Raw genomic sequence first — 15,911 nt, forward strand, 5'->3', positions numbered from 1 at the left:
AGAGTAACAACCTCCCAGGGTGTTACGATGTTGGTAGAATCCAGGATGAAAATTTGAGAGAAACTTTCCAGGAATAGTTGAATACTAGATAGATAGATAGATAGATAGACAGATAGATTTATTTTCCATATATCAGTAAAATAATTACATAACAATCTACAAATCCCCACAAAGGCTCCATGGCCTGTAGGAGGGGATTATGAAATTATCACATAAACATTAAACATTTAAACGCTTAACTAAACTGAAGAGTTTAAAATTTAACAATGTAGAAGATGAATGGAATAACTATAGGAAAACAATTTGTGAAGATGCTGATGGTGTCTTAGAAAAGAAAGTTAGGAACACGAATAGGATAATTAGTGAAACATTAAAATATTAGTGAATATTAGAGTTTAGAAGGGGCTTGTACAAGAACTATCTGAGTGATAGATTGTGTGAAAACAAGGGGAATGTAACGAAACTGGATAAAGCATTAAAATATGAACTAAGGAGGTAAAGGTAAGGAGGTATGAAGTACAGGTCGTGGATAAAATTGCCGAGCTAGACGGTAAAAAAGCAGCTAAACTGTATAATATTAAAATATTGTACTGGCATATTAATACTGTCGACTACATTGGCGACTACTTATCATATTAGTTTTAATTTTTGCTTGTAATAAATTAATCTAATCTATAATCGTGGGTTACAACTGAAGTGGGACCGTTACAACTGAAGTGACCATTACCTAGTATTTGGCCGTTATAGTTATAGCAACCTAGTGTAATATACTTTATATCTTGTCTTTGGCGAAAAACTTATCATATTAGTTTTAATTTTGCTTGTAATAAACTGATCTAATCTATAATCGTGGGTTACAACTCAAGTGGGACCGTTACAACTGAAGTGACCATTACCTAGTACTTGGCCGTTATAGTTGTAGCAACCTAGTGTAATGTCTTGATCTAGAGCTTGTGGCGTAAATAACTCTTTTTTGGACAATACCCTAATTTACACTGTGAGGAATGGTTCATTAGAAGCCTGTGTAAAGACTTTTTATAATCAGCTTAACAATGGTCTATCTATTTTGACTGCTTCTATTTTTCTTGGTAACAATTAATGCGGATGTGATTTACCGGTTGAAGTTAGTCAATAGAAAATTTTATTCCGCAAATCTTATAATACGATATTCGTAGGCAATTAACCTGAGATTGGGGTGGGGAAAGAAAAGTAAGCAGAAGAGGAGTGGAGAGTTGTTCGCAAGAGCCGTGGTACCTGCTGGGCTTGCCCCTTAAATTGCGGGGACAAGGTAGACGGCCTCCAACACTTGCACTTACTTCTCTCGCATTGAAACCACCAGAAAAATATCATTCAGCACTTGGGTAGTGAAGTAGTTTTTCAGGAAAGATTATACTTTCGCATTGTATTCGTTTAGTATTCGAACGGTGAGCATCTCAGTGAAATAACCTTTTTGATACCTGAACATTTATTTCATAACAAAACTGGACCGTCTCCGGCTTGTGTTTACCTGCTACCTGTTAAATGATATTTGATAGCGTTTTGCCTTATGAACTACAGATAAACTATGAGCGAAAAATTTGTTTATTCGCCGCTGTTGAACTTTCTTTTCCGTTCGCTGGATAATGGCAATAAGCTATTGCAAATAATTGACTCCGCAGATAAGTTCTATGACAAGGAAAGGATAAATGAAGCCCGAGTTTTGCTGCATGAAATCACTTGCGCTACCGAACGGTTGTCTATGAAATTCAAAGATGAAGATAACGTTGAATAACGTTGTGTCGTACAATGGTCTCAGTGGTGAAAGATCAGAAGTGTAAGTTTCCAAAGTTTGTGATAGGGGACCCACTAAAAGTTCCTACAACTGAAGACGAAGTCAGTGCAGTCGTAATTACCCGTGTCAATGAGATGTGCAGAAAGGTAGACGGATTTATAGAATCGCAAAGCCAGAAAAAATTCAGTCAACTACTTACCCAGACTTCAAAAACCTCCGTCCCCCCTGCCCAACCGTTGTCCTACGCTGCAGTAGTAATAACAAACTTTCCACATGAATTGAAAACTCCCGAATCCCGCAAGGAGTTTATTACCCAATTGTGCAAAAATAACTGTGATTAAATTGTTGAACTGAAGCTTTTTAAAACTAAAACTAAGATACTTGTTAAGAACAAAAACGCCGCCACTCGCATCGCCGAAAAAATAGCAAAGGCTGGTTCGAACTTAGAAGCCCATGCAAAGGCCCCATCATACATTGGTATCGTTACGCAAGTGCCTCGGGATGTTACAGAGGAGGAATTGAAGGCCCTCTTCATGGGCCTAATTGAGGTCAAACGTTGTGGTACTGCACAGGCATTTAAACTCTATTTCGAAACCACAGCTGACCTCAAACTTGCCGTCAAAAGCCCGCCAATGGTTGGGATAGAATGATTAAATGTGAAAAACTTAATTTTTTGCCTCTCAAGTGTTACAAGTGCCATGAAAATTGGCATAAGGCCACTTCGTATACAAATGAAGCTGTCTGTGGCCGATGCGCGAGTCCCGAACACGTTTCATCAAAGGACAACCCCTGTGTAAAGCCGATGCGTTGTGTAGCTTGTGATTCGTCGTCTCACACCTGCTATCACGTAATATGCCCTGAAAACCAAAAAGTGATTGCAGAGAAGCCTAACCATCGAAATTAGCGTGATTTCCTGGAATATGCATGGCGATGTTACAGGGCGATAAGCGCCCTGTAATTGAAGAATTCTTGAGGAATCACGACGTGTTGTGCTTGCAAGAACATTTCCTAATTGAGTGCAATAAGGAGCTCCTTGAATTCTCTGATTCCAACGTGCTATATTTTTGACTAGTCAAATACCTTATAAGCCAAAGCAGACCCTCTGGTGACATTACTGCCCTAGTTCGCAAAGCAATTCCCAGTGTCCTCGTAGAGACCGCAGCCAATCATATCGCTACTCAAATTGTGAATCTGACCGTTTTTAACACTTACCTTCCAACAGATTAAAAGTCCGAAAAATCTAAAAAATGCTTTGTTCTTGCGGCCAAACATCTTTCAAAATGTGTTACCCGCAATGCGATACCCGAAAAGTTCCTGATTGGTGATTTTAATTGTGACTTACGTGACTTGACCTCAACTCGATCAAATCTTATCCTGCAGCTTACCAGTGATCTAGAAGTTCTAATGAAAAATCTTGACGCAACTTATCTTCATCATACGGGGGCCACTACCAACATCGATCACGTTTTAGCATCGGGAAATCTGTCTCAAAGCCAAGTGAAAGTCCTGTCTTCAACATACACTTCTGACTATTTTCCGATAACTGTCAAAGTAAAAATTTCTGCTGCTGCCCCAACAGCCAAGATTCCAGTCTGGTTTGTCAAAGAAGAGTGGGAAAAGACAGACGCATCATCTTTCCAATCGGTCTGTGATACAATCCTTCGTAAGATTAAGATCCCTTTCATTCTATTATAAAAATCTGCAGATATTCCCCGTGACGATGCTCGTGTGCTTATGGACATTTATTGTGCTCTTATTTACCATGCCATTAAATGTGGCGTAAAAGCTGCTGTGCCGACAGTGACAATCAAGTGTGGAATACGAATTCAAGGCTGGTCCTGGAATTCTAAACTGAAATCTGCGTGTCAGTAATATAAATTTTGGTTCTAAGTCTGGCTTGATTGTGACTGACCATGAACAGGCTGGGTTAACTGTGTCCGGAAACACGCAAACCGTGTATTTGCCAGAGCTCTAAACAAGCACAGGTGCGATTGCATAACCAATTTTTCTGAAAGCGTGAACCAAAATCCTAGTGCCCTGTGGAAACATGCCCTGCGACCCAAACGTTATGCTACGCCGGATTCTGTTCCTCGTGAAGATTTCTGGGAAGAACATTACCGCCGAGAGTTTGCGCCTCCCCCCTCCAATCTTAGTGCAAAACATGCTGAAAAGCTTAATTACAGCTTACAGTTCCATGCAAATAGTGATTTTGTCGTGACACGAAGTATGATTATCTCTGCTATAATGAAGTTGAAAAAGAAATTCAGCAAGGGTACTGATGGTATCTGCGGTGCTGCTCTTGATTTTAGTAGTGATCTTCTGATTGACCACCTGAGCTTACTGTACCAAATGATATTCTCCTCTGGAATAGTGCCAAAATCTTTTTGCGAAGGTAAACTGATCCCCGTGTTGAAGCGAGGTAAACCTCCCCACCTTTGCAGTTTGTATAGACCCATTACTGTGTCGAATGTTTTTTGTAAGTTATTTGAGTTGCTAACATGTGAAGAAATGCGGTCAAAATGTTACGTTCCTTCGGGGCAGTTTGGCTTTCAGAAGGGACTAGGGTGTGGTCATGCCCTGTCAGCTCTATGTGCTATACTTTTGGATGCTGATGCAGCTAGTGAATCTCTAGTTCTTGGTAGCCACGATGTGCACCGTGCATTTGATTCGCTCGTCCACGAATATACCTATCAACTTATATACCTATCAACCCTTCGGTGATAGGAGCGTATCGTGATTTATATGGTAATCTCGTGGTCCGTATTTATATTCCTGGTCTGAGTGATATTTATGTTGTTTTACCGGTTTATAAGGGAGTGAGACAGGGAACTATTGTTTCACCTGATTTTTTCGACAATGCAATAATAGAGCCACAATCGCAAATTGAATGTTCATGCATAGTTCGCGGTTTGAATCTAAGTATAGTTTGTTATGCCGATGACGTGTTTATGCCTTGACGGACCCTTGCGCACCTTGAGGAGAATTCTAAAATGTTAAATGAAGAAGACCGGAAAATCGGCCTTAGTTTCAATGCAGCTAAGTCTGAGAATGATCTTTTTAATTGGAATGATTCGACTGATGTATCTGTTAGACTTGGTGATATTACTGTTAAGCCAGTGACATCTTTAACTTATTTGGGCCTCCCTGTCGGAACTTCCGTGCGAGCTACCCGCTCGCTCATAGTTAGCCACCTGAAAAAGCGAATTTCGGCGTCATATGACAACATTGTGACAAACAAACTCCGTTTTAATCGCATGATTTTAGCTAGGTTGTATAACACAACTGCGCTGCCACATATTCTATATATTGCACCTTTCTGGAGAATGCTCCAGAAATCTGACATTAAGCAAATTCGGTCCTACTACTTTCGTTATGCCAAGTATCTGTTGAGATTACCTTTGTGGACGCGTAACTAATATATTAGGCTTCCTTATAAAGTTACAGAACCATGTCAGGCCGTTAGAATACAGATTAAAAATGTTAAAGCAAGGCTATCGCACGAGTGGTCGTCCCTCCTGCGGCAGTAGTGTCGATGTAGTGCTTTTAAGTACTTGTTCTGTATTGTTTTTTTTTTCTCTTTTCTTTTTTTTTGTATTATGTTGTACTCCGTCTTTTTGCTTTTTTGTAGTGCCGGGTTAAAAAATAAATAAATAAATAATATAAATAAACATACTTTATATATTTTGTCTTTGGCGACAACTTATCATATTAGTTTTAATTTTGCTTGTAATAAATTGATCTAATCTATAATCGTGGGTTACAGAGTGAAGTGGGACCGTTAAAACTGAAGTGACCATTGCCTAGTATTTGGCCGTTATAGTTGTAGCAACCTAGTGTAATATACTTTATATATTTTGTCTTTGGCGACAACTTATCATATTAGTTGTAATTTTGCTTGTAATAAATTGATCTAATCGATAATGGTGGGTTACAACTGAAGTGGAACCGTTAAAACTGAAGTGACACATTGCCTAGTATTTGGCCATTATAGTTGTAGCAACCTAGTGTAATATACTTTATATATTTTGTCTTTGGCGACAACTTATCATATAAGTTTTAATTTTGCTTGTAATAAATTGATCTAATCTATAATCGTGAGTTACAACTCAAGTGGGACCGTTACAACTAAAAGTGACTATTACCAAGTATTTGGCCGTTATAGTTGTAGCAACCTAGTGTAATATACTTTATATCTTGTATTTGGCGACAACTTATAGTTTTAGTTTTAATTTTGCTTGTAATAAATTGATCTAATCTATAATCGTGGGTTACAACTGAAATGGAACCGTTAAAACTGAAGTGACCATTGCCTAGTATTTGGCCATTATAGTTGTAGCAACGTAGTGTAATATACTTTATATATTTTGTCTTTGGCGACAATTTATCATATTAGTTTTAATTTTGCTTGTAATAAATTGATCTAATCTATAATCGTGGGTTACAACTCAAGTGGGACCGTTACAAGTAAAGTGACTATTACCAAGTATTTGGCCGTTATAGTTGTAGCAACGTAGTGTAATATACTTTATATATTTTGTCTTTGGCGACAATTTATCATATTAGTTTTAATTTTGCTTGTAATAAATTGATCTAATCTATAATCGTGGGTTACAACTCAAGTGGGACCGTTACAAGTAAAGTGACTATTACCAAGTATTTGGCCGTTATAGTTGTAGCAATCTAGTGTAATATACTTTATATCTTGTATTTGGCGACAACTTATAGTTTTGGTTTTAATTTTGCTTGTAATAAATTGATCTAATCTATAATCATGGGTTACAACTGAAGTGGAACCGTTAAAACTGAAGTGACCATTGCCTAGTATTTGGCCATTATAGTTGTAGCAACCTAGTGTAATATACTTTATATATTTTGTCTTTGGCGACAACTTATACTTACACTAGGTAATATACTTTATATCTTGTCTTTGGCGAAAAACTTATCATATTAGTTTTAATTTTGCTTGTAATAAATTGATCTAATCTATAATTTTGGGGTACAACTCAAGTGGGACCGTTACAAGAAAAGTGACCATTACCAAGTATTTGGCCGTTATAGTTATAGCAACCTAGCGTAATATACTTTATATATTTTGTCTTTGGCGACAACTTATCATATTAGTTTTAATTTTGCTTGTAATAAATTTATCTAATCTATAATCGTGGGTTAAAACTGAAGTGGGACCGTTACAACTCAAGTCACCATTACCTAGTACTTGGCCGTTATAGTTGTAGCAACCTAGTGTAATATATTTTATATCTTGTCTTTGGCGAAAACTTATAGCATTAGTTTTAATTTTGCTTGTAATAAATTGATCTAATCTATAATCGTGGGTTACAAACTGAAGTGGGTACGTTAAAACTGAAGTGACCATTGCCTTCTATTTGGCCATTATAGTTGTAACAACCTAGTGTAATATACTTTATATATTTTGTCTTTAACGACAACTTATCATATTAGTTTTAATTTTTGCTTGTAATAAATTGATCTAATCTATAATCGTGGGTTACAACTGAAGTGGGACCGTTACAACTGAAGTGACCATTACCTAGTATTTGGCCGTTATAGTTGTAGCAACCTAGCGTAATATACTTTATATATTTTGTCTTTGGCGACAACTTATCATATTAGTTTTAATTTTGCTTGTAATAAATTTATCTAATCTATAATCGTGGGTTAAAACTGAAGTGGGACCGTTACAACTCAAGTCACCATTACCTAGTACTTGGCCGTTATAGTTGTAGCAACCTAGTGTAATATATTTTATATCTTGTCTTTGGCGAGAACTTATAGTATTAGTTTTAATTTTGCTTGTAATAAATTGATCTAATCTATAATCGTGGGTTACAAACTGAAGTGGGTACGTTAAAACTGAAGTGACCATTGCCTTCTATTTGGCCATTATAGTTGTAACAACCTAGTGTAATATACTTTATATATTTTGTCTTTAACGACAACTTATCATATTAGTTTTAATTTTTGCTTGTAATAAATTAATCTAATCTATAATCGTGGGTTACAACTGAAGTGGGACCGTTACAACTGAAGTGACCATTACCTAGTATTTGGCCGTTATAGTTATAGCAACCTAGTGTAATATACTTTATATATTTTGTCTTTGGCGACAACTTATCATATTAGTTTTAATTTTGCTTGTAATAAATTTATCTAATCTATAATCGTGGGTTAAAACTGAAGTGGGACCGTTACAACTCAAGTCACCATTACCTAGTACTTGGCCGTTATAGTTGTAGCAACCTAGTGTAATATATTTTATATCTTGTCTTTGGCGAGAACTTATAGTATTAGTTTTAATTTTGCTTGTAATAAATTGATCTAATCTATAATCGTGGGTTACAAACTGAAGTGGGTACGTTAAAACTGAAGTGACCATTGCCTACTATTTGGCCATTATAGTGTAATATACTTTATATATTTTGTCTTTAACGACAACTTATCATATTAGTTTTAATTTTTGCTTGTAATAAATTGATCTAATCTATAATCGTGGGTTACAACTGAAGTGGGACCGTTACAACTGAAGTGACCATTACCTAGTATTTGGCCGTTATAGTTGTAGCAACCTAGCGTAATATACTTTATATATTTTGTCTTTGGCGACAACTTATCATATTAGTTTTAATTTTGCTTGTAATAAATTTATCTAATCTATAATCGTGGGTTAAAACTGAAGTGGGACCGTTACAACTGAAGTGACCATTACCTAATAATAAATTAATCTAATCTATAATCGGAGTTTTGATGATTATGTGACCATAACTGAAGTGGCCGTTGTAACTGCCACCGCCTATTGTCAGTACACTTTATGTCTTCTCATAGGCGACAACTTATCATAATCGTTAAATTTTTTGTTCGCAATATGCTAATTCAAATATACTGCAAGTAGTCAATTTTTTGCAAATAACAAATAAAGACGCACAGATTTAATAGTTTTATATTTATATGGGACTAAAACTTCTGCTCAAGATTATTGCATATTCTTAATTTAATGCGTGTAATTATCATCAAAAGATGCCCTCCCTATTTTGGGGGTTTCCCCCCTTTTAACAAATTAAGAAAATTTTCGCATCCTAAAAACATTTGTATGAAGTAAAATTAATGAATTTTGTATTTTAGAGTAAACAATACTTTCAGGATTTACACTTATTATAATCTATTATATAATAGATAATGTCGGTAAGGGTAGAGAAAATCCGTGTATGGGATCCCGCTTATTCTAGTATGTCAATTATATATTTGATAAAATAAGTCTATTTTGTATTGTTTTTATTTTATTATTTGATTTATATTATAAAATAATATATATATTTACTTTATAATGATCATATATCTATTATTATATATTGATGGAGCAAAAGCATAAAGTACAGCTGGCTTAGACAGTAGAACATTAGAATCCCAATTTCGAGGTCATGGATTCAATCTGGACATCAAGTATTTTTCATTTTTAAGCATTCATTTTTGGATCAGTTGCATTTATGGAGACAAAATCGATATTATACGATTTTACGCGTGCAGATAATAAAGGATTCGATTAAAGAGAGAAGATACTTTCCTTTTAATAAATTACAGTTATAATTAAATATATTCTATGGTTATGCAAAAGTTATAGTTATAATCCTTATGGTTATAATTATAATATAATGTAAATTATAATTATAATAGGTCTACCCTGTTTTGGCTTACGGCTGGGATTAAGTTGAAACTTTCAGTGACAAATTTGCAAGGAGGAGGGGGAAGGGTGACTTCAAATTTAGATTCGGGGAAGTGGAAGTGACAGATTTCTTCGCTGCTCACTAAAACAGTAAATAGATGAGAATCACAGCCTCCTAGACTTGGAAAAATAACTTTTTTCGGTTGGCCTATTTTCATTCAGAGAAGGGGGATATACCCCCCCCCCTAGATTTTTAAAAGTACCTTTTCTGCATTTGTATAAAAAAAAATCCGTGTCTCCCACTACATTCCTGTGAAATGGTGCCACTGCTCATTTAGACACAACTTTAACTTGGCCGCAGATTTAAAGAATATCAGACAAAATACATACATCTTAGGGTCCTTGTCTACTTTTTCTAAACTGATATAAATGAACAACAGATCGACCTGAATTGCATTTTTGGAAAAATTAAGGGATTTAGGGACAGTTGGAGGCATTTCGGAGTTTGCTGAAATAGAAAGGATAGGGTGTGATGTAATTTTTATTTTTATGTTAGTACTTGTTATGCCTTTTGAGTGTGTTTTTTCATAATTAACTGTTCCTCAAGTTGTGGGAAGAAATAAGAAAAACTGGAAAGAAAAAAAAACTTTATTTAATTTCATAACTCAGAATTTTACGCGCACATTTTTCTCTTCGGCAGGGGAGGGGGGGGGGGGTTAATAATGAAACAGTTTATAGACGTGTACACAGCATTTTTCTCTTCAGGGGGGGGGGAATAATTAAACAATTTCCGGGGACTCAATAATGAAAAAAACAAATTTTATTTGATTGTTTGAATAAGAAGTGTCAATTAATTCAAGAAAATCTGGGATTTCAGGAAAATGGCCCCAAGTCCCTACTCCAACCGCGCCTAAGTCCCCACTTCAGATTCTCTTCTGGGAAATTTACCTTATCCTCTATTTTAAAATCGGAGCTGTGAGCCACAACACCTATTTAACGTCTGGCAAAGACGCCATTTTCAAGCTGGAACTAAAAATACATAGAAAAAACTATATTTTCCAAGTTTATATTGGAGCCACTCTTCACGATTTATGACCACAAAAGGATGTTATATCTTTAACTTTCTCAATGTCTTTCCGGCACTTCAGTGGGGGGGGGGGCATTCCTCCTTAAATAATTTTGCTTATTGCAACTAGGTTTATTCCACTAGGAACATATCGTTTTTGTATTTTCATTGAAAAATAGCTTTTTTTAAATAAAAAAAAATCGATAAAACAATAATGTCCCCCTAGATTTTGGAAAAAAATCCCACCCCCTAGATTTTCTTGAACTAATGTCCTATATAATTTTACTTATACTTTCATTTCTATGCTTTTATTTATACTTTCATATTTTTATAACTTTATTTATAGCTTAATGTTTTTATACCTTTTTTTAAAATGGCGACCAAGACCACACAGCCTTTCCACATTAAAAAAAAAACCCACAAAGGAAAATAGAGAAATACTTATGGAAAACAGTAGATATGATTCGAATAAATTTTTCGGCTCTATGTCCAAGTGCCATCCTCAGCACGACAAAAATATATAAAAGAATAAAAAGACTCACAACAACATGCGACCAATAAAACCAAAACTTAAATTTTTTTTTTCAAAGCTGTCCTAGCATCCTTACTTCAGCGAAGTTCAACCAGGACTGATAAAAAGTAAGTTAAAACAAGGCGATTCAATGAGATGAAAGAAAAATAATTTAAAAACACGTTCTTATTCTGTGTTAATGTCTTTCTTTGTTAATTTTTCTTTTTGCGTTAATGTCTATTGGTTTTTGAAAAAAAATTTTAAGATCATTTTTAATTAAATTTGTGTATAGAGCATTTAGTGTATATTCCCCCAAGTCCCTATTTAAGGAAATATTATTATTAATCTTAAGTCTGATTTCAATTGATTCTCGTTCTACCTGCTTTATGCCTAGGTCATTGCTAATAAGGGCGGATTCATCAAAAAGTATATTATGGCTAGGATTTTGAAAAATATGGCTCCCTAATGCAGGATCAAATGAAACATTGGAAATATTAGAAGTTAGAGCTTTGACTGTATCATCTTTATGCTGTTGTATGCGCTTTTCTAAATTCTTGTGTGTTCTACCTTCATAATATTTGCCACAATCGCATGGTATTTGATAGACCCCTCTTTCGCGAGTAACTGGGGTTTTATCTTTACCAGAATTTAAAAAATTTATGATTTTAAAATAATTTGTGAATACTACATACAGATTATTTTTTGTGCAAACTTTTTTAAGATTTGTAGTGATTTTTGGGATGTAAGGGGAGGTAAATTATTTTTAAACGCTTGTCAAAAATCTCATATGGTAAACTATCATTAATTTTATGTGAGTATCTCTTCAGTGTACCGTTAATGAAACTATTAAAAAATAAAATAGGATACCCATTTCCAAAAAGTATGTCCCTGATAAAGTTTAGTTCTGCTACGATGTGGGAATCAGAACAAATGTTTAGGGCACGATCGACGAGGGATATTACGACTGCTCTTTTAACTTGGGTGGGGTGGTTTGATTTAAAGAGCAAATATCTATTATTTTGTGTTGGTTTTCTATAAATAGTAAAATTGAGTTTATCGAAGCTACGAATAACTAACACATCTAGGAATTGGATTTTATTTGCGATTTCAATTTCTAAAGTAAACTTTAAATTTCTATCGTATGTATTAAGGTGATCTAAAAAACCCCTAAGCTCCTTTTTGACCATCGTTCCAAAGTGAAATTACGTCATCCATGTAGCGTCCCCAAAAGATATGTTTCAAAAAATACGAATATAATGCCCAATTTTCAATATGTTCCACATAAATATTCGCCAGTAACCCGGAGAGGGGCACGCCCATCGCGAAGCCATTAATTTTCTGGTAAAAAGAATTACGGAATCGGAAATACATTGAGGACTTGTTACAGAGTTTAACCATGGTCATTAAGACTTCACAATCTATTCCTGCTGCTGAAGCTTCTATCAAATGATAATTTTCTTTGATTTTATTTTCTAATAACTGTTCAGATACTTACAAAATATTAAAAAAAAAACAATAGATATTAACACAGAACCGATCACAAAAAGACCTTTGAGGTTAGCTGCCAAAAAGGCTGGACAAGCAATAAGAACGTGTTTTTAAATTATTTTTCTTTCATCTCATTGAATCGCCTTGTTTTAACTTAATTTTTATCAGTCCTGGTTGAACTTCGCTGAAGTCAGAATGCTAGGACTGCTTTGAATTTTTTTTTATATTTTTGGTTTTATTGGTCGCATGTTGCTGTGAGTCTTTTTTCTTTAATATATTTTTGTCTTGCCGAGGATGGCCCTTGGACATAGGGCCAAAATATTCATTCAAATTATCTCCACTGTCTTGCAAAAAAATTTCCCTGCTGTTCTTCGTGCTTTTGTTGTTTGTTATACCTTTTTTAACCTTTATTTATAAATTAGATATTTTTTTTTTAATTTCATTTTTTTTCAGCTGCTATGACTATCATTAATTTAGGCATTCATCTATAGAAACAAACCTGTCAGCAAAAGTAGGATAGCCACACAAATTTGCCAGCTCATATCTTGCAAGCAAGAGTTCATCCAAAATTTCTTCTTGATTTTTGTCAGGAAATAGGTACAACTTATAGGCTGCCTCCCGAGCCTGTTCATCAGATGAATCAGCATGAAAACTAGATATGACAACGTTGTTTCCATGAGAAGGAAAACTGAAAAAAAAAATCTTATTGACTTTTGTCAGGAAATATGTTCAACTTATAGGCTGCTTCCCGAGCCTGTTCATCAGATGAATCAGCATGAAAACTAGATATGACAACGTTGTTTCCATGTGAAGGAAATCTGAAAAAAAATGAATTTCGTCAGGAAATAGGTACAAGTTACAGGCTGCTTCCCGAGCCTGTTCATCAGATGAATCAGCATGAAAACTAGATATGGCAGCATTGTTTCCATGTGAAGGAAAACTGAAAATAAAAATGTTTCTTCTTGACATTTTTCAGGAATTAGGTACAACTTATAGGCTGCTTCCCGAGCCTGCTCATCAGATGAATCAGCATGAAAATATGACTTTCCATGTGAAGGAGAACTGTAAAAAAAATATTTCTACTTGACTTTTGTCAGGAAATAGGTACAACTTATAGGCTGCTTTCCGAGCCTGATCATAAGATGAATCAGCATGAAAACTAGACATGACAATATTGTTTCAATGTGAAGGAAAACTGTAAAAAAAATAAAATTCTTCTTGACTTTTGTCAGAAAATACGTAAAACTTATAGGCTGCTTCCCGAGCCTGTTCATCAGATGAATCAGCATGAAAAATCGATATGGCAACGTTGTTTCCATGTGAAGGAAAAAAGGAAAAAAAAGAAGAAAAAACAAATTATATATGAAGCTATGTTTACTATAACTTTTTAAGAATGTATTTTTTTAAAAATCTTTTTGACTTTTGTCAGGAAATATGTACAACTTATAAGCTGCTTCCCAAGCCTGTTCATCAGATGAATCAGCATGAAAACTAGATATGAAAACATTGCTTCCATGTGAAGGAGAACTGTAAATAAAAATGAATAAAAGAACAAAACAAATTAAATAAATTTAAAAAAAGCAGAAAACCGTGTAAAACTTTCGAATCTGCTTCTAAAACATGTATTTGTCTGTTTATCTACCACTCATAATTTTATTATAAAGCCAATAATTTAAAAAAGAAACAATAATAAAAATATATACAATATAGTGCGAGATGGCAAAAATAACACTAAAAAGTGCTGTTTCCTCAGGCATTTTGTTTTTTTTTATTATTACTAAGGGGAGCTGGTTTTATTAATTTTTTCATTAGTACGGTCAGATAATCTTGGTTTAAAATGAGATAGAATATTATTTTATTATCTTATCATTAATTTATTGTAAATTGGGATTATAAGAATACCTTCAGTTTTTCTATTTAATGTAAGTTCTTTATTTATGGATTTTTTAATTTTGAATAAAAAAAAATAAAGTCGCAAACAGGCTGATATTAAATAGATGACAAAAGTGACGTTTGCACCCACAAATACCTTTTGCACCCACTATCTAATTATTTCGTACTTTGCTATAGTTGCTTTTAAAACTACTTTAAAGAATTTCAACAATTTTAAGCAAAATTTCACTAAATGTAATATAACCAAGAGCGGAATTAAAAAAGAATAGTTAAAATTTAGCTAAAACTTGAACGTGCCTAAAATTATTGAAACGATTGTAACTATTACTAACACTGTTCAAATAAAACAGTTAACCAACAGAGAAGACAAGGAAACAAATGCTATAAAGAACAAGAAGACACGACGTTTTCAGGGTCATCTTTCCAGGATGTCATAGTTGTTTCTATCGTTGAAAAAATTGGCAACTGGCAAACAAATTGGCAATATATTTGATTATTTCCCTATTTGTGATTGGTTATGCACATCATATAATGATTATTTATCAACGCCATAGTCAACCAGTAAGTACTTATTCTTCCTATATTTAAGCTTTAAAGTAACTTTCGATACGTCACAGGCACCACATATCCACCAACAATGTTGATCAACGTCATAGCCACCGGGTAAGCAATTATTCTTACTAAGCTATAGCTTTAATTCATTTTAGATACTAGTGGATGGCAATCTAAGCTTTTAAAGAACCAAGGAAAATAAAATCAAATTGTCTGAATCGGTTAAGATGAAATTTACGTATTTACTTAAGCCTGTTGCAGTATTCCTTAAGGATATGCTAGAAAGGGAAGCCAAAAACATAAATTAAAGCAGGAGAACCCGCTTTTTTGTGTTTTTTTTTACCAAATAATTACCTTCAACACAAATTGTTTGAATTGGTTAAGTTGAAATTTAAGTATTTACTTAAGCCTGTTGCAGTATTCCTTAAGGATATGCTAGAAAGGGAAGCCAAAAACATAAATTAAAGCAGGAAAACCCGCTTTTTTGTGTTTTTTTTTACCAAATAATTACCTTCAACACAAGTTGTTTGAATTGGTTAAGTTGAAATTTACGTATTTACTTAAGCCTGTTGCAGTATTCCTTAAGGATATGCTAGAAAGGGAAGCCAAAATTATCAATTAAAGCAGGAAAACCCGCTTTTTTGTGTTTTTTTTTACCAAATACTTACATTCAACACATATTGTTTGAATCGGTTAAGTTGAAATTTACGTATTTACTTAAGCCTGTTGCAGTATTCCTTAAGGATATGCTAGAAAGGGAAGCCAAAAACATCAATTAAAGCAGGAAAACCCGCTTTTTTGTGTTTTTTTTACCAAATAATTACATTCAACACAAATTGTTTGAATCGGTTAAGTTGAAATTTACGTATTTTCTTAAGCCTGTTGCAGTATTCCTTAAGGATATGCTAGAAAGGGAAGCCAAAAACATCAATTAAAGCAGAAAAACCCGCTTTTT

The 15,911-nt window shown here is 34.3% G+C and overlaps 1 protein-coding gene across 1 annotated transcript in view; it reads right to left on the reverse strand.

The window, feature by feature from the left end:
* Positions 1 to 15,911, reverse strand: part of LOC148940547 (mitochondrial intermediate peptidase) — a 122,069-nt gene that overhangs the window by 83,506 nt on the left and 22,652 nt on the right. Inside the window, exon 4 of the mRNA XM_089105697.1 lies at positions 13,011 to 13,199. Coding sequence (XP_088961823.1) covers positions 13,011 to 13,199 — 189 coding nt within the window. The remainder of the gene's footprint in view (positions 1 to 13,010; positions 13,200 to 15,911) is intronic.

This window comes from Artemia sp. Qi Xiang Cuo, chromosome 19 (genome assembly GCF_049724085.1).
Source record: "Artemia sp. Qi Xiang Cuo chromosome 19, ASM4972408v1, whole genome shotgun sequence".
NCBI classification, from domain to species: Eukaryota; Metazoa; Arthropoda; class Branchiopoda; order Anostraca; family Artemiidae; genus Artemia; species Artemia sp. Qi Xiang Cuo.